The 20,178-nt window shown below is 37.3% G+C and overlaps 1 protein-coding gene across 11 annotated transcripts in view; it reads left to right on the top strand.

Moving 5' to 3' along the window:
• LOC134803977 (keratin-associated protein 9-1-like) overlaps positions 1–20,178 on the top strand; it is a 97,686-nt gene that overhangs the window by 27,834 nt on the left and 49,674 nt on the right. For 9 of the 11 annotated variants that reach the window (XM_063776830.1, XM_063776825.1, XM_063776828.1 and 6 more), the window contains 7 exons: positions 5,360–5,386; positions 7,375–7,407; positions 8,473–8,499; positions 8,797–8,823; positions 9,156–9,185; positions 13,598–13,624; positions 13,956–13,982. In XM_063776830.1, coding sequence (XP_063632900.1) covers positions 5,360–5,386; positions 7,375–7,407; positions 8,473–8,499; positions 8,797–8,823; positions 9,156–9,185; positions 13,598–13,624; positions 13,956–13,982 — 198 coding nt within the window. The remainder of the gene's footprint in view (positions 1–5,359; positions 5,387–7,374; positions 7,408–8,472; positions 8,500–8,796; positions 8,824–9,155; positions 9,186–13,597; positions 13,625–13,955; positions 13,983–20,178) is intronic. The other 2 variants (XM_063776827.1, XM_063776834.1) reach the window with 1 other exon arrangement.

Raw genomic sequence — 20,178 nt, 5'->3', positions numbered from 1 at the left:
ACTTCTTAATGAAAACCCATCTTTGATCGTATTTATTTTATATATTTTATATTCTTCATTCTTTATTTTTCAGATAAGGGAGATGCATTTTGGGTTTTCATCATTAAAATTACCGAATATAATTTTAAAACAATTATACACAGACGCAATGTTGGGTTGGCAAATACCTATTCAGATAGGAGTAACACCCTCGTCTTTGTGTGCCAACTGTCAGCAGGAGCAGTCAAATAATATTAACATGAGTGTCGAGGATTTTATTAATTTATTTTGCGAGTTTTGCCTCTCCTGCTTAGTTTAAAAGCTATTTAGAAAATTGATACGGTGATTGATTGTTAAATACTTATAATATACAGGGTGTAACATTTAAATCAGTTGGTATGGAAGAGTCTGAAATTAGATATACCTACATTACTAGATAAACATACTGACCGATTTACATGTACAACCTGTACATATGTGTAGTTGTCGACCTCATTTATATTATTATAGTAAGATACATTATTTGCACGATGAATGAGGATAAGGTGGGAGTGATAAGGGTGTCAAAGAGCTAGTTGATAAGTTGAGAAGTACAGTCGGCGTCAAATATCGGTATAGTAACAGTCAAAGTGGCCAAATAGTTCTAAATCGAACTATGTGGTCACTTTGGCTGTAACTGTATATTTAACGCTGACTGCACCAGTCCCCGACGCTGTCCAAATGTTCGACACTTCAATTGCAATGTGCACAAATAAGAAGGCTACAATTAAATGAAATAAATAAATTAGAGAAATAAAAGGCTTTTTATTTTTTACTACCGAATTATAACCCTTAAATATATGTCAAACAAAATAAAATATCTCTTCTGAATCGTCTTCTTCGATTAGTTCTTCGTGCATTGGTCGCCCTATTACGTTCTCACTGTTAAGCACTTTTTTGTAATACTTTAATGGCCCTAACGATGCCCAGTCTTGGCCAAGGCCAAAGTGCGTTTCCAGCAATTTGCGTACATCAATTAGTTTAGCTTCTTTAACTGGAACTCCGACTTGCGGTCTCTCTGGACTATATTTTTTAAACGTTTGGCCGCGTTTGTTAATTGTTTTAGCGACACTTTTATCACATTTCACCGCGTGTTTGGACTTGACCTCCGTGTATAGTTACGAATTATGATAAATCTTTTACATTTTGTTAGTTGAAAATGAAAGCTTTGGGTCGACTTCAATACATTTCTGCTTTCTGTTTTAAAATCAAATATTGGAATGTCCGTTCCTAAATGCAAAACTATTGCGTGCTCCTTTAGAAAATCAATGTAGTCTTCGGGTGTTAAAATCGTATCCATTTTCCTGATTTTTTTTTCTGTTAATGCAAAGACACGGTCTGATGGCAGAAAATAATGTCCAGTGACCGGAAAAATTATTTCCATACTTTTGACGTTTTGAGAGTTCAAGTAAAGCCAGTTCATCAGAGCACTCAACATGATGGAATTCTTATTTTGGCCTCCGCAACCATCGGCCATGAGACGTATCTTCTCAATTCCAGTTCTATTCAGTTTGTTCAAACAATCAATGACGGCTGAACAAATTTCGTTTGACCCTTTATATGCAGTTTCTTCTGTCCATACGTACGAATATACGTTGTCTTTGGACAGATTGTTATGAGATGATCCTCTAACGATGGTAAAATTGTACAAGTACAACTGTCGTGAGTAGTAAACGGATTGATCCGGTATTTTGGGCAGTGGCAAATTTTTTTGACAATCAAAAGATAACAGTATCTCATTATTATCTTCTTACTTCAGTAGTTTAAAAAATGCTTTTGCACGAAGCTTATGAATTCGCCATTCAGTTATAAGTCTTACCTTTTCGCTATCATTTTTTTCGATATTTATTTTTTCCATCAGTTCGAGGCACGTTGAACACACGTCCTGCCTAGGACTGCCAAATCCAATATTAAAACTCTTGACGAAAATTTTCCGAAAGAAACTGAGGCTAACTGAAAAGCCAGGCAGTGCTCCATCGGAATACATGTTCCATAGCTTTTTTATATTAAGCTCTGCATGCAAATATTGCCGTTGCCGAATTTTGTCCCGACTGTAGTGAATTTCTAGAGGTTGCAAAGTCTGAATATACTTTTCAACAGCTTCTTTGCGTGAACGGTATGCGTGCGATTTTTTGTCTCCATCGCTACATTAATCCAGTAAAAAAATGACGCTTAGCTACACCTTCTACTCTGCTCTTTTTTAAATTCAGAATGCCTAAAAAGGCTTTTTTGCAAACAGGGATCAACTGTTTGCCTTTTTTCTTGTGAATGAAGTATTTAAGAGCCATTTGCTTTCCTGGTTTGCTTCCAGTCTTAGGGCGACGTCTACGTACGACTGTGGATACGACATGCTTGAGAATAAAATTGTCCTGTTTAATTTTGTCGTTCGTTTTATAAAACACTTGATTAAAAAATAGGACATCGTTCGAACTTAACTTGCTGCATTTATATAAGCCATGGTGTCATGACCGCATATAGGTTTTTTTGGTGGTTGTTTTTGGTTGAATATCTGAAAACAAAATATCAAAGCGTTAGTTTGTCACGTAAGGAAGCTAAACAACCAATGCACACTTGGAAAAAAACACGCAAAATCAAGCCAGGCAAACCATTAGAATAGAATAAACTTATTTATAAGAGAAATCTCTTATGGTGCTTATTTATAGGACAAATCTCTGATGCAAGTGACACTATATTAAAAAACAAACTCAGCGTAATATTTGCTCCAGGTTAAACATTCGAAATAATAAACAGCTGTTAGTACTATATTTTACACAATTATATTTTTTATCATGTATTTTGCAGCAAAATTGCATAACATATTCAGACTTACACAGACTTACATTTTGTTCCTCCTGTATAACTACACAAACCTGATCGGAAAGTAAAGTTTGTGAAATACATAATAGTATGATATTCTTCCATCGATAATGGCTAGCCTAACACTAGTGTCAACTCATCATTTATCAAACTACGCATAATAAGCATTTAAAACTTACCGAATTCTTGCAGTTTCCAGTTTTTTCTGGCGTACTTTTATATTAGGCCGGGCGGCACAATTTTAATGGAATTTTCCATTGGAACTATTTATTTTTAATTTGTCGAGCATTTTCAAATGCACGACAAAAGTGTAAACTGCAGATTTATTGACGCAGAGTTTACGTCAACTGACAGCCATATTGAACAAACTTCTTTCGCTGATTGGCTTTGATGGACTTGCCTTCATTTGAAATGAACTGTCATATGTATTTACCTGATTTTGATAAAATATTGTGATTTTAACGTTATTTTTCTCAAAAACTACACGAAATTATACTTAACCCATAAAATAGAAACAAAACCAGTTTCTTAACCTTTTATTATATACAAAAATCTTAAAAAATGTCAGAAATGGATTTACCCGAGTTTGAAGTTAAGCGACTCAATCATAGAGGTCTGACAACTCAACACAACTGACAGTTTGAAAAGAAAACTACACACTTTTTTTTTTATTTGTTGTCTAAGCGAAGTGGCCGTTGTCAAAATGGAACTAACGCGGGAAAAAAGAGCGATGGTTTTTTACGATTTCAAAAGCGGTTTATCACAAAAACAAAGCTTAGAGCGGATGACTTCTGCATTTGGGGAGGAAGTTACATCGAAGACGACCATTTATCGCTGGTTTTCCGAATTTCAGTGAATCTGTCGTGTGAATCTTAGTGATGATGTGCGTGAAGGTCGGCCAAAATCTGCGGTCATTCAAGAAAACGTCGACGCAGTGCGGAAGAACCTGATTGAGAAAGATCGACATGTCACATATCGTGAAATTCAGTCATGTTTAGGGATTGGAATGAGTCAAATTCAAACAATCTTGCAAACAGAACTAGGCGTAAGAAAACTGTTTTCCCGTTGGATCCCGCATCTACTTTCCGAAGAACAAAATACGGGTCATTTGGCGCCGTAAAAATCGAGAAAGGTTCAACAATGGAACTTCAAACGCAGTTTTTAATATCGTATCGGGTGATGAAACGTGGATACATGCATACAAACCCGAAAATAAAAACCAGTCACGAGTTTGGATTTATGAAAACGAGCTTGCCTGAAATCGTTGGCATATTTAGAAAAGATAACTGTAACCGACGCATCATCCTCCATCATGACAAAGCCAGCCCGCACACCGCTCGTCAAACAAAGGAGTATTTACAGCATAATAACATCGAAATAAAGGACCATCCGCTATATAGCCCCGACCTAAGTCCTATGAACAATTTTTATACATTCCCAAAAATTAAACAAAAGTTACGCTGTCAACGATTCCAGTCTCCGGAAGAAGCAGTCGATGCCTTCAAAATGCCATTTCGGAGACTATTAGTACTTTAGAATAGAATAACTGTTTCAATAATTGGTTTGAACGTATGGAAAAATGCGAGAATATGTTAGGAGAATACTTTGAAAAACAGTAAAAGTATTTTTAACTCGATACATTTGTCTATTTTTTCTATTCCCGATATATTTAGTGCAACCCTCGTACTAATGTTTGCGGGCAGGTGGTGACTCGCCAATATACAATATGGGTCCCCGAAAACGACCGCTCGCACGGAGCGACAAGGGGACAACATCGCGTGAGCGGCTCAGGGCGTGGAGAGGTGTGCAGCGGTGCGCTGTAAACAGCCACTGTACCAACTCGCGTCTTAGGCATATTTCACTTCCACCCTGCGAGCGTATAGCTATTATTAATATTATTATAAATTATTTATAATAGAGATAGCAACAGGCGGGTCAATGTATGAAAATCTATGTCGATAGCGTTTCACTTTGATTTTTTCTAATTTTCGGCTAGGTTGATCTGTTAAAATGTCCCATAATATTATTATTTTTTTATTTATTAGTCGATTCTTTCGAGTTGTAAAGGAGCCAAAAGTAGATCGAAATGGCAAAGAGAATTTAGTAAATTACAATTTCTGGATACGCTGATTTGATTAACTAAAGCCCGTCAGCCGAGTAGTGAGTGAGTAGTGTTCGACTCACCCACGGAAAAAACCGACAGGGGTCAATGAGCCCGCGGGATGAATTTTCTGTGGGCCCAGCTGCCCACGAAGGGGTAACCGTGACCTTGTAAAATAAATACTTTATTAAATAATCGTATCTTACGGTAATAAGTTTCGTAATACTTATTTTATTTACCAAAGCTCCTGTGTGCAAATCGGTGACATTTTTACGTCATCCGTAGAAAAGGTCCTTTTTTCGTCTGTTCTTTGTATAATACGTCTTATGTAATAACCACATGTTGAGACTTAAATAAATGTATTCTATTCTAAGTTTTGGCTAATGATTTGACTGTTCACTATAAACAACTATTCGTTTTCAGTGTACTGGAGCGTTTTGTCATTCTAGTGTAAGTTTACTAGACATGAACTATCAGAGATTTGTTTGTTTTACCAAATTTTAGGACAGGCTAAGAATGCAGTCATTTTTAAGGTTCCGTACCCAAAGGGTAAAAACGGGACCCTATTACTAAGACTCCGCTGTCCGTCTGTCTGTCTGTCACCATCACCAGGCTGTATCTCATTAACCGTGAAAGCTATAGGCAGTTAAAATTTTCACAGCAATTTCTGTTGCCGCTATAACAACAAATACTAAAAACAGATTAAAATAAATATTTAAATGGGGCTCCCATACAACGTCATTTTTTTGCCGTTTTTGTGTAATGGTACGGAACCCTTGGTGCGCGAGTCCGACTTGCACTTGGCTGGTTTTTTTAACAAATTACCACTTACATCAGTTTCTGCGTGTCATAATTCTCGGCGAACCTTTTATCATATGCAAAGTCGGAGAGGTAACGTTTTACTTCGAAGAATGGAGAAGGAAGAAAATGTCCACTATCCAGTTTTAATATGGAGCCGCCAGCACCAGCTTCTATATTGAAACTAATAATATGTGGTTCATACCGTTCATATATATGCCATACGTGCCTCACAAAAAATCAGGCTAGAGTAATTCCTTCTACGTGTGTGCTCAATCATTTATTTGTCAATGTAATTCCACCGGAGATAAGCAATTAAACGATTACGAAAGGCTCTAATTCAAAGCCCTTCCAAGTTGTTGTATCGATGAATACCCTTCCCCCACAAATCCCTTACGAACCGAGAAACGGGAAAAAAAATGCCGAAACCAGAAGATTCGTTGAATATTAATCAAGAAACTTACATAATGGTACGAAGACGACTAACAAAATCCAGGGTTATTTGAGAAGATATAGTCGAGCCCCACTTAAATCTTTATTTTATTCTGTTTTTACAATTTGTTGTTATAGCGGCAACAGAAATACATCATCTGTGAAAATTTCAGCTGTCTAGCTATTACAGATCACGAGATACAGCCTGGTGACGGACGGACGGACAGCGGAGTCTTAGTAATAGGGTCCCGTTTTACCCTTTGGGTACGGAACCCTAAAACTGGTTGTTGTCTTTTATTGTTTTTTTTTCTCTAATACCAGTTTTAGGCCTAAGTTTGACTTTGGCCAATGCGTAAAAAAAAACAATATCATCCAGAGACTTCCCTTTTCATTAGTTATTAAAACATATCTTAAATGCCAAGGCACATTTTAAGTACACTTCCAAAAAATAAGTATCTAAGCTCAGACAGGCATTTATGTAAATATGTATGGTTGGAGGCCGTTCCCAAATGCATTTTTGTTAGGAGACAGTGCATATGAACCAAGCCAAGAAATGACGTGAACTGCATGCTTTGCTGGACTGCTACTTTGTTGGACGTACTTACTATGACCCGTCGATATGGTCGGTAGACTCGTCTATTTATGTGAGTTAATATGTACATACTTACTATGAATCCGTCGGAGATTGTGGGATGATTTAAAATATTACATAATGGAAGTTAATTCGACTGAAATGGCTAATAAAAGAACTAGTGAAGTATTGGCTCTTAATCCGACATCTGTTCGCGTTTCATTGACGTGCATGCATGTTGGAGAAATAGAGCATTACTTCTGGAGACGTGAATAATTGATATTCACGTCTCGGGGCTCCCGACATTTTCTTTTAATGCTATTGGAAATAGGTGCCCCTGTCCTTCATGATTCGCCAATATATGATGTATTTAGCAGCCTTTATATGATCTAAATATATTACATGCTCAGACCCTAAAAAAAACATTCAACATAAAAAATCGTTAAAAAATATATGATTGATGATATGACAGAGGTCACAGAGGAATATAATTGTTGATCTCTGAAATTTTTCGTTTCTTTTATTTTAAAAATACAAAAATGAACTTTTCAAACTTATTTAGCTTAAAGGTACTAGAGCATTTTATTCAAATTTTGTGTTGTCATCAAATGGTCATCACCATTTTTATTATTTTCAGTGTAATGGTCACTCGAACACATGCATGGCAAAGGTAAATAAACGGTTTAATTTTAATGAGTTCACTGTCAAATTGAGTTACGTGCTACGAGCGTAGCCGATAATACGACACAATACGTACTTAATGTATTGAAAAGCGCCTACGAACAGAGAACCCGCATAGCGCCGACGCTGTCAGTGTATTAAGATAAAAGATAAGTACTTATATATGTACTTACTACGTAAATAAGTTGCAGTTGAGACCCATTCCATTTCTACCGCGGAAGACTTACAATTTTGAAACATAAATATGTATACTAGAAGATGTGGTTAATGTAATGCGGCTATGGGGTTATTGAGCCTATTAGTCATATTAACAACGTAAGGTATGTTAGCTCTCATCGTCCAGTGTTAAGTCTGAGCTACATGGGGGACAACATATAGGTATTATAGGTGAAATTAAGGAAGCTTCGACGAATTCTAATGCATACTTATATTCAAATTATATCGAAATTTAAGTTAGTACATCAAACTACTTAAAAGAGAGCCCACTGCTAAGCAATGCCACCCACTTACCCTCTTTCCGCCATTGGGTTCTATCCAATTCACACTCCCGCCACTCTTACTAGATCTACGTCTAAGGCATGTAACTTTCAAACAAGATGGCTACCATTTTCTTGCTGCCGTGCCGTATGAACTGTCGTTCTCACATTCTCTATTTCTATTTAAAGAATTTCAGATACCTATTAGGATTTGTTCAGTTGCCACGATGAACAGAAGACAACGCCGCGAGATAGGTAGTCGTTTCCAAATGGCGTGGAAATCCGCAACATCCTAAGTTCAATGGCGAAGGATTTAAAATTACCCCATAGTTCTGTTGATTTCATATTGAAAAACTGTCTCAGTAAGGTCAGTTAGGACGAAGTTGTATCGCGAGTACAAAAAGTCCAGTAATAAAACTTAAACTAAATATAATGCCTGTTGAAAGATGCTTTTTATTTTACTAAAACTATAATATAGTTTCTTAATTATTATATCAGATTTTTGTCTTTGAAATTGACAGTTTTATTTAGTTACACCCTTTAAATTGTTCTACTAAATTATGTTTATCTACTTACAGTGTTTTGGACGTGCCTGCAACGCTAAGGTAATGTAAAGTTATACTAAATAATTCTAAGCGACATCATAAGATTCATAAGTTAGGCTTTGAAATTTCTGTAGCATGCGGTGTTCTAAAGTTTATCGAGTCACTAAGCATTTTCATAATTTTCAAAGACGCAGTCCCTAATAAATCTACGTAAGTATTTACATTCAACTCGTGCCTGCCTAACACAACACGCCTACCAAAACTTAAATTGATCTAACTGCCAGAAAATATTAAATGCTACCTATTTTATTTATTAAGTAAATAAATATATAATACATAGTAAATTGTAATTTTCAGTGCAACTCATCTTCATGCTTGGCAAATGTAAGATTGTTTTAATAAGTGCGTAAATATGATTTGATAATCAAAATAATCAAATTAATTACAGAAGGCGGGATATGTCTAAGTTTTACCATTATAATACCTTTATATACAGTAAATCTATATTCTGCACAGTTATAACTTGAAAAGGAATCTTTGGTTATAAATAGTTTAAGCCCTGGATATACAGTAGTAGCGCTCAAACATAATTGCCCATTTGAGAGAGTGACAAATAAACATTGATATTCTTACACTGATATTTTTTGTAAGTAGGTAATTAGATAAGAAACATTTTATTGCCTATGAGCATAATTAAGATTTGCATTTTTCAACAGGCTGATGGGACAGCTGGATCCAGCGCCATTGTAAGTTACCTACCCTCGATATGATACGCAATTCTATTCGCGTCGTTACGGGATGAATTCATCCGTTTCTGAATCCTTTTTATTGTCTAAAGTCAGTCCATGAAAAGTCTGCAGCGGATTTGATAGCCCACGCAGAGTACGTGTGATTTTAAACGTCAAACTTCTATGAAATTGTGACGTATAAATGACACTTGTACTGCGTGGGCTATCAAATCCGCTGCAGACTTTTCTTGGTCCGACTCTATGCTAGTTTAAGTTCTTTTTCTATTATATTTTTAAATCAATTGAAGTCTATTTGTTTATTTACAATAGTATGTCAGTTCGCACATAAACCTGGTGCTGCAAGTAGAGATGGGTAACTACCGGGTAAATACCCGAGAGCGGGTATTTACCCGGTAAATACCGGATACTTACCTACCCGCGGGTATTTTAATTTTTCTACGCCCGACGTTTTGAGTATGGGGGGCCGGCTTTGGTAAGCGTACAGCGTGTCACGTACGTCGGAGTCGGACTACGCGCGACCCTTTCAGTATGAGGGCGCCCCCGGCTTTGTTAAGCGTACAGCGTGGCTTTTGTCGGGCTACTCTTTAGCCAGGCGCCTTTGAGTTTGTCATACTAAAAGGGTCACGTACGGGACACGCTGTACGCTTACCAAAGCCGGGCACCTTCGGCGCCCTCATACTATAAGGGCTAATTGATAAGAAAAGATTTTTATTTTTTTCTCAATTCTGCGATGGCTTGCAAGAATGCGACTCATATCACTGAGTAGGAGATACATTTACCTACATACCTAGCCCTATTTCGTTTGTGTACGCTGTGGGTCATATGTCCGAACAAAACGCCCAATGACCTTATTATCTCATGCATTGGAACGACAAAGTGCATTGGACACTCAAAACGATGTGGCAATGCACATTCTTAAATATCTTAGAAAGGATGACACGACATGGTACCACAAACCATAAAAGCTGCACCTAATACTTCTTGTTGCGAAGTCAACTTTTTAGCGGGTAGTCAGTTATGCACAAATATAACCACATTTTATGACTGTAAGAGCGCAGTTGTTTTATGTGCTAAACGCAGCGTTAAACTCATTGGCGTATAATATCTAAGGACGGGCTAATGGGGCACTAAAAATGTTACTAGTTCAGCGGTGTTACTCACGAATTCCAGCCAATCGTGCAACTACTAGGTAGTTGCGACCAATAGCGCGCGTAATGCGAACTCGTGAACCAATCGCGCGCGTGATGCGAACTCATCAACCAATCGCGTTGTAGTGGTTTCACACCGCTGTACTGGCCCCTGTCATGCCTCATTATTATTGCCCGTAAACCCAGTCCCTAGATATCTATGTCAATGGTTAAACTTGATGCGTTTGCCTCACACCCATTTTACATCAGATAATCTAAGAATGTTACTACGCTGTAAATGCAGCAGTAAGCGCATTGTCCTTTTTCCGTTGACGCTTAGTCTATTTTTTTATTCGGTAGACCAAAATAACTTCAAAATGATATGGAAGGACAGGAGCATCACCCTGAAAACCAAGACTAACCTTGTGCGCACTTTGGTGTTCTCCATATTCTTATATGGCGCAGAGACGTGGACCTTAAAGAAAACCGACCGTGACCGCATTGATGCTTTTGAGATTTGGTGCTGGCGCAGGATGCTGGGGATTCCCTGGACAGCACATCGCACCAACGTATCGATTCTCCAGGAGCTCAAGATCCAGACGAGGCTTTCTACCGCCTGCCTACGAAGGATTCTGGAGTACTTCGGACACATAGCCAGGAAAAGCAGCGATAATCTCGAAAAATTAGTGGTCACTGGCAAAGTGGAAGGAAACAGACCTAGGGGCAGAAGCCCGATACGTTGGACTGACCAGGTCCGCACCACCCTCGACACCACCATACACGACGCTCTCCACGAGGCAGCAGATAGAAGTGTATGGCGCCGAGTGGTCTGCACAAAACTATTTCGACGAGATGGTCACGACCCTCAGCATTGAGGAAACCGACGCGAGGAGGAGGAGACTAAAATAACATTTCCTAGTATGAACATAAAATAACATTTCATAGTATGAAATGTCATTTTAGTCTACCGAATAAAAAATAGACTAGAATATTTTTCTCCAAATTGCTAAAATTATTTTTCTTGTATTGCAATAATGACTCAAGGATAAATAAATCATTATTCCTAGTAGGTATACTTACTAATAACTTGATAGCAAGTCGACAAGAGAAAGGCTAAGAAAGCTCCCGGCGTATGTTGAGATCCTGCTTTGCCGTTTCCAGAATAACTTACCATCTAAGCGCAATACAGTGGCTTCACCCCACAAACATCAACTCCTTCGACTTAGCGTTGAAGGTATCTGCAGTGTCTCCTAAATGTGCCTCTCAACTCAGATCACTGGGATTAGGCCTCTTTGCCCATACGCAACGGCGGACTATGGTGTCGTACGCGTAAAGTGAACCCTTTTTTAATTGGCATAGAAAGTTACTATACAAGATTTTGCGAGAACGAAGATGGCGTTCCTCAATCACATAGGGTAAAACCCAAGGAAATGTTTTTATACTTTCGTAACGTACAACAACCGATGTATAGGGTTGGGCAGATTAAGTGTCCTAGTTTTGTACTGCCATTTTACTTAAATATAGTGGAACTTTTTTTAAATATATTAATTTTTATTAATCGAGAATTTATGCGTACTTATTTATGATTTCTAGACGTCAGTTTGATATCTATTGTTTTTAAATTGTTTTCGCGTCCATACGCGAAACGCCATTATTAAATTTATACAAGCAAAAATTCCTACCGTGCGAGATATTTAAGGTAACACATTTAGATATTAATGTAAGATTCATATCTCGGACCATTAAGCTATTTAAAAAAACAGGATCTTCAAGAATCAGGCCCAAACATGGTCGAACACCATCTGTTCGTGTCAAAAATATAATTAAAAATGTTCGTGAGCGTATTCGGCAAAATCCAGAAGTGCTAGTAAACTCGCTAAAGATATGAAAATATCCCGACGATCAATGAGTCGTATATTACGACATGATTTTGGACTGAAGGCCTACAAAAAACAAAAAATTCATGGATGAACAGAAGCCCAGAAAAAAGCTACAGTGAAAAAATGCAGGGAGTTGCTAGCTTGGCATGAGGACAACGGTTTGTTTTTTCCGCGCCGCATCTCGCCGCGCCGCGCCGCCCGACGTTCGCGTGCAAATCGCGCCCCGTTCGCAACGAGTTCGCTTACGTAGTATAGGACACTTATATGGGCATCAAAGGATTGATTTAGCCGCGTCGCGCCGCTTCGCCTCGCGTTCGCGCGATGTTCGCCTACGTAAGACGCTGCGTTATACAAGTTAAAGGAGAGCGATTTGAGCTAATGAATTAATTTTGTAAATATAGAGTATATATGCTTAAAATAAAGATAAGTTTAATATTCAGATTCGTAGTTTTGTTTTAATTTTATGGCTATTTTAAACTAGGACACTTAATCTGCCCAACCCTGTAAATATGTAATCTTTGTTTCAGTTAGGTATTCAAATAACATACAAGTAATGTCCTTAGAACTACCGAAGGATGTTTTGTATAAAACTTTTTTTGCCTCATTTCCTGACCTTTGACGAGGATTTGTGTACATAGTGCACTTTTGGTTGAAAAGTGCACAAACTTACTACAATTAGTAGGTATTTAAATAAAATGACAATAATTATATCTCGTCACATAAAAATCGAATAAGTACCTGAAAGTTTCGAATTTTTGCAATCTCTAGTGTTGATTGCATTGCATTTGACTGCAGGGATCTGAGATAAATTGTTAGAGGTTCCAAACTTTCGCCAGGACTTCAACCACGCATACGCACAAGATACAATACAAACTCTTCTAAGATTCTATTGATCGCAAGATTGTTGGTTGACAAATATATCAACTGACCAACTAGTTTCTCGGTTATGAAAAACTAACCATGCAACTTAGTGGTTTGTCGGTCGGTAATACATCAGTACAGTCTCGGCTGCCACATTCGTAACCCTTTTAATGAGACCATCGTGTCAGTGCTATTCGATATTAATTTGGCCTAAAATTGTGTGGGATTGTTAAAACTATGTACCGATTGTAGGGCATTTTTTTAGAAAATAATAAATAACGCGCACATAATTGTAGTAGGTTTGATATTTATATTCTGTTAAAATAATAGCCGCAACATCAGTATTCGCTATTTCTCTAAGATTACCACGATACAGGCTGAGCCTAGTGTGGGGATAAACGTACTGCTTTTATTGAAATATCTGTATTTCTAGAAATAAATATATTTTGAATTTTAAAGTATTTATTAATAACGTGTTAGTTTCAAGCTTTATTCCATTTGTGCAGTGGAAAGTCAATGAATCTTCTAAATTATGTTTCAGTGTTTGGGTCAAAGCTGTAATGCTATAGTAAGTACCTATTTCTAATTCTAGATCGAGCAGCTTTAACAATAACCATACATTAGAACACCTTAAAAATTCCATGTTTGATACGTGGTGGAATGAGCTAGTGATAAAATATTAAAATTCAAGTCTTTTTTTACTGCGTTTAGGTACCTACATTTTTAATGAAATGAAATGCGGTTAAATTTTTTGTACACTTTATATTTCACCTGAATCTGACCGATCTGAGTATGGAATCAAACCGAAACTCAAAAAATAAACGCTGAAAATATCAAGTATCATAACCTTCTACTTTTAAGCAACCATATTGCAATCTTTGTCATTAAATAAATTCCAGTGTTCGGGGGACAGATGTACAGCGGTTGTATGTATACAAAATAAATTATTTTCCGTACCTACCTTGTATAATTAGAATTCCGTATTTATGTCTGCTGATACCACTGGGGCAAATAATTTAACACTGCAAACCACACAATTGTGGACTAAACGAATTATACCTACTTGTTAAAATACCCAAGGTCAACCGCGATAATTGCGTCTATTTTAGTTCTTTTTGAAACAATTAGAGTTACAAGAGCTTCCGTCGTCTAGTGATAAAAGCCCGAGCTATTTAGATTTTGACCCATTGTAAGGACTGTTCAGTTTACTAAGCGGACACTCTTTAAGGGGCCCACTGATTAACCGTCCGCCGGACGGTATCGGCCTGTGAGTTAGAACAAAATTTTGACAGTTCGATACCGTCCGGCGGACTGTTAATCAGTGGGCCCCTTAACACCTCTTTTAATCGGCTAATTTAAAAACAATAAGTTATAAGTTGCAGCCACCAACTGTCATGAGGAATTACGTAAAAATGGTTAACAAACACATATTTTGTATAAAACAATTACATTAATTATTTCTGAAAGTATACTTCTGAGAGAGTTGTGCCCATACAAAAAAATAATCAGGAGAGCCAAATTACCATCATACTAAAATTTCGTGAGATTTAACTGAAACCACTTTTTCCCTATGTTTGCTGCGGGGTCCTTTCACCTAAAGCGGTTCAGTTGTTTAGCCATTAAAAGGCGACAAAGCGGCAGAAAGAATTCTTTACACATTTATAATAGTTATAAGTACAGTTCTAATGGGATTTGTAGCCATAAAGCTGATTATTTGACTTTGATTTGACTGGTATTGTTACTACTTGGCTTGGCACCGACTTCAAACATATCAGTTGGTAACGCATAGACATAAAAAAGGATAATATTTTATTTCATCCTTTTTGAAGTCGGTTTCATTTTTTTTGTAAAAACTTTTTATTTAACCATTTTTAGTTTTAACGCATTTTTAAGAGCGCGACGCATGAATGAAAAACAAGATCATGTTTAACACTAAATTTGTGTACCTTTACTTTAGTAAATATGTAATCAGGAATTTTCTCGAGTCCGTCTGGGAAATTATAATTCCTGTCAACTAAATCCATCGGCCCGCCCCGCCACTGACTCAATCCCTCAGCCCCCCGATCACTCAACCTCACAGCACAACAACCCCTGATCCAGGAATCCCTCGATCCTGAACCAGCAACCCTTCAACCGCCATTCCCCGACCCCTTAACCTTTAACCCTAACCCCCGATCAGTAGCCTTACCAACTTACCACGAGTTTGACATTGATATATTCGCTAGCATGTGTGTAACTTACTTCCTATGCATCTCGCTCGTACTAACCTTATACAAATATTAAGTTAAATAAAGGTTTTAATTATTTCTTATCATTCTATTGGTATTTGATTTTTTCATTTTAGATACTTCATGCCACCCGTAGTTCCCCCGGCAAACTGACATGACGGTCTTGTCACTTACTGCCCTTGGCTGATAGCGGCAAACATATTGCCGTCTTATAATTCGGATACCCCGAAATAATATATATATTTCTCTTTCTCGAAATACATAAAAAAAAATTCATGCCGTGCGTATCGTTAAAGTTCTCGATTCATTGCTATAAAAAATAATGGTCAAAGGGTTAAGGTTGTTTTATGTGATTTTAATTACTTACACGTTCTTCCAATAAACATATTTTCCAAAAGAATAAAAGTTAAATATAAAAAAAGAAGTGTACGAATAGTACCTGATGCCCCTCTGGTAGAGTGTTATTACCATCCCGCTAGCGTGGGTGTTTAAGCAATCGAGCCAACCAGCGTAACATGACCGAGCGATGTACTACCCGAGCGTAATTGGAATGCGAGCCTATGCTGGTTAGTCCGAGCAGCCAGCCCATCCGAAGCGCGCCCTAAGCGGTTTTAATAACAACCATGCCCTTTAATTATTTAGTCTGACTACAAATGATGAATACCTACATATTCCAGTTCTGCGTCGTGTTATAATAGAACGAAATGAAGTACATAGCTGTAAATAATAAAACGAAATCAGTTCTGTCGGTTTTTGACTGATTTGTTTGTTCGTTTGTATAAATATGTAATTCAATTTACAGTTAATAAGATAAATTTAATCCGGATAATACGTTAATTTCTACTTAACTAGAATGAGACTTCTATTTTAGTTTTTACACTTATACCGGTAAAACTGTTTTAATATTTTTGATCACTTTTAAAGCAGTTTACTGAATCACTAACTGACACATAATTATTTATTACAGCACTACATTTATATTATACTATTTATACGGTTTTTATTAGTATTCAATTCTAACTATATCTTGGTGGTAACTACTGGGAAAAAAAATCCCACCTTTTACCAGTGGTAACTACTGGGAATAAAAATTCCCAGTAGTTACCACTGGTAAGAACTTGGTGGTAACTAGTGGGAATAACCCAGCGAGATGCATAAAAAGTTACACTTAGATGCATAAGACGTTAGCGAATATGTCAATGTCAAACTCGTGGTAAGGCTACAGTTGCAGTACATCAAATTGGTGATTTACGGAAGCAAATGCTCGAGTTACTTTAGAAAACTCCGAAATCACTTAACACGTGCCTTTAAAAATTGAGGAGTTCCCTCAATTTCTCATGGATTCCATCATCAGACCAGAACCAAAAATAATACGGAAACACCTCGGAGGTAACTTCTTCCAAACAAAAAAAGAATTACTCAAATCGGATCACAGGTGCCGGAGTAATCGCTGAACATACTTACCTACATATAAAGAAATCATCATCATTAACATCAAAATAATCATCATCATCAGGTCCACTTCATCAAATTGGTGGTTTTCGGGAGAAAATGCTCGAGTTGCTTAAGAAAACGCCCAAAACACCATGCATGTGCCTTTAAAATTTGAGGAGTTCCCTCAATTCCTCATGAATCCCATCATCAGAACAGAACCAAATTAAAATGGGACCAACTCGGAGGTAGCTCCTTTCAAAAAAAAAGAATTACTCAAATCGGACTACGGATGTCGGAGTAATCGGTGAACGTACATAAAAAAAAAAATATAGCCACAACCGAATACCTCCTTCTATGAAATTGAAGTCGGTTAAAAATACTGTCTTAGAACTAGGTAATTTAGATTATAAAATCATCATCACGCTGGTTAATTTAAATATGTCACGCCATAGTTATAACATTCACTCACAATAATGTTCACATTCGCGAGTGCAGCATGAACGAATGCACTGAACGGTGCGCTATGTCATCGCGCACGGCGTTGGCTCTTCCCTCCGTCCACTAAGATCTATTTGGTAGGATCCATTATGGATCCGAGTGGACCTTTTGTGCGTTCAGATCTATCAATGGATTTCAACGGATTTATTGGACACTAGAATCCACAACGTGCTGAAGTGGACTTTTTGTACATTTGGATCCATCAATGGATTTTGAGAAACTCCAATATTTACGCTGATCCATCAATGGATTTTATTGAACACTTGTTATACTCAGATCCACATCAATGTAGTATAATAGACGCCAAAACCTACTTGTACCTAATAGACCGGGAGATAGAGACACATTTTACTGGGTCATTTGTACCAGTGTAATGTTTAAGCATGTAATGAAGGAAAGAAAATGCTATGACCATAGCGCTGGTACCGGTGGCCCAATCGCGTGGGCGTTAGTCGAACGTGTCGGATAAAATACGAGTGTCGAACGATTTGTTCCACAAATATCCTCGTATTTTCCGATAGTCCATAAAAAAGAAGTAGGCGGTAGCGTAATGCCATACTTCTCCGGTGTGACTTACAGCCCGCCATACTGAGGCGAACACGTTAATTAAAAAAAAACAATTCAACCATTTGTGCCAAGCTAATTTTTGCACAGGTGATCATCGTCGAGCAGCCATTCATGGACATCACCATGCCATACTTTTCGGATGGTTCCAAATGCCCGCCATACCGCCGCAAGGGAGTTAATTTTTTTTTATTGCTAAACGATTTGTACCATCTTGAATTTTTTTTTCAACACTTTCTGTGTGATCATAAATAGAAATCTCATAATGCCATACCTGTAGGAGGTGGCAAATGTGCACAATATTTTTTTTTAATTGTAAGATTTTATTCGTATTTTTGACGATTTGTACCAGTATGGCACTAATTTTTCCTGAAAGTTTAAGTTTTACCGAATATAAATCCAAAATTTCAAAGACGTAGGTGGCGGCAATCTTGTCTTATAACTATATATTATGTTGAATAATATTGTACGGCTACCACAGCTCGAACGATTTCTCGAATCATAGAGATCTCGGCTCATCTTGCTGTAAACCTCCATTCACCATTAAATTACATCAAATCTACCACTGTGTTGCCAGTAAAATGAAACGTTTCAACCATAAGCGAGATCGTTATAAACGCAACAAACGATGACGAAGAAAAAGATGAAGAAGAAAAGGATGAAGAAGGAAAGATGAAGACGAAGGTAAATATTTAGGAAAATAATTTTATGTTGACGATTTGCGATTGTGTGCTGCGCTTGTTTGAATAAATTAAATAATTTTATAGATACTGATGCAGTAAGCAGCGACGAAGACGACGAAAACGAGTTCGAAAATGCCGGGGATTCCGGTTTAGAGGATGTTTAAAGTCTATAAACTTTTATAATTATTTCGGAATAAACTGCATTAATATTGATATTGCACATAATTTTTTTTCACATGTATACCCTTCACGATATTACAGGTGGGCTATTTATGACGTTGAAGTTTGCATCGTTGGAATGCAACGAATTTATTTTGCTTCGCCAAAGCTCTTTATTTTAATTCAGAATTTAATTGTGAATGATAAAACGATCGATTTTTGCACTCAGAAAAAAATATCGACTCGAAAAATGTGGATAATTAAAAAAAGAACTAAATCGTGAATAAAAATCAATATTTTTCTTGCATTCCAACGTTGCGAACTTCAGCATCATGGGCTACTTCGAAAAATGGTTTCAATATTGTATTGGTTGTCGACATAGAGCGAGTGTGGAAGCTCCAGCCCCCTGGTTACGGTATAGGCTAATTTTTCAACACTAAAAAAACCCTCTAGAAAATAAATTTTTCGAGGGTGGCACCACCTTGGCACTTCACCATAAGTACGGTGTAATTTTCCCAAACGTTTTTTTTCCAACGTTCGTAAATTAAAAATGCCATACTGTAACAATTCGTTCCATTTTTTTTAAATTCATATCTTGCTTGAGTGTGACAATCTTCCGCCCCATGGTAACAGTATGGGATATTTTTTTAGGTAGAATTTTACCCAAACGATCCGGATACAAAGATGCCATACTGTAACAAATGATTTTATGTCTTGTACTTTGAAAACCCGTCGAAATATCAACTTTTTCAAGTATGGTGCCCCTTTTTCCCCCTATTAGAAGTATGGCAAATACAATAATGGTCACATTGCATCATCTAATTTCCAAAAATCCAAATGCCATACTGGTACAAATCGTCAATTTTTTTTTTATTTTTTAAGTCTTGGCTTAAGTCTCACAGTCGTCCGCCCCGTAGTTATAATCCGGAATATTTTTTTTTAGGTATAATTGTATCCAATCAAACAGAATATGATGATGCCATGCTGTAAAAAAATATTTTACGTATTGTATAGTCGTATTTTTGAAACGTGTCGATTAAATAAGTTTTTCAAGTATGGCAGCACTTTTTCCCCCTACTATAAGTATGGCAATTATAATAACGGTCACATTTTATCAAATACTCTCCAACAATTTAAATGCAAGACTGGTACAAATCGTTTAGAAAAAAAAAATTAACTTCCTTGCGGCGGTATGGCGGGCATTTGGAACCATCCGAAGAGTATGGCATGGTGATGTCCATGAATGGCTGCTCGACGATGATCACCTGTGCAAAAATTAGCTTGGCACAAATGATTGAATTGTTTTTTTTTATTAACGTGTTCGCCTCAGTATGGCGGGCTGTAAGTCACACCGGAGAAGTATGGCATTACGCTACCGCCTACTTCTTTTTTATGGACTATCGGAAAATACGAGGATATTTGTGGAACAAATCGTTCGACACTCGTATTTTATCCGACACGTTCGACTAACGCCCACGCGATTGGGCCGCCGGTACCAGCGCTATGGTCATAGCATTTTCTTTCCTTCATTACATGCTTAGACCCCTGACGAACCG

Source organism: Cydia splendana, chromosome Z (genome assembly GCF_910591565.1).
Source record: "Cydia splendana chromosome Z, ilCydSple1.2, whole genome shotgun sequence".
Classification (NCBI taxonomy): Eukaryota; Metazoa; Arthropoda; class Insecta; order Lepidoptera; family Tortricidae; genus Cydia; species Cydia splendana.
The sequence above is the reverse complement of the archived record's forward strand: the minus strand, read 5'-3'. Positions and strand labels throughout refer to the sequence as shown.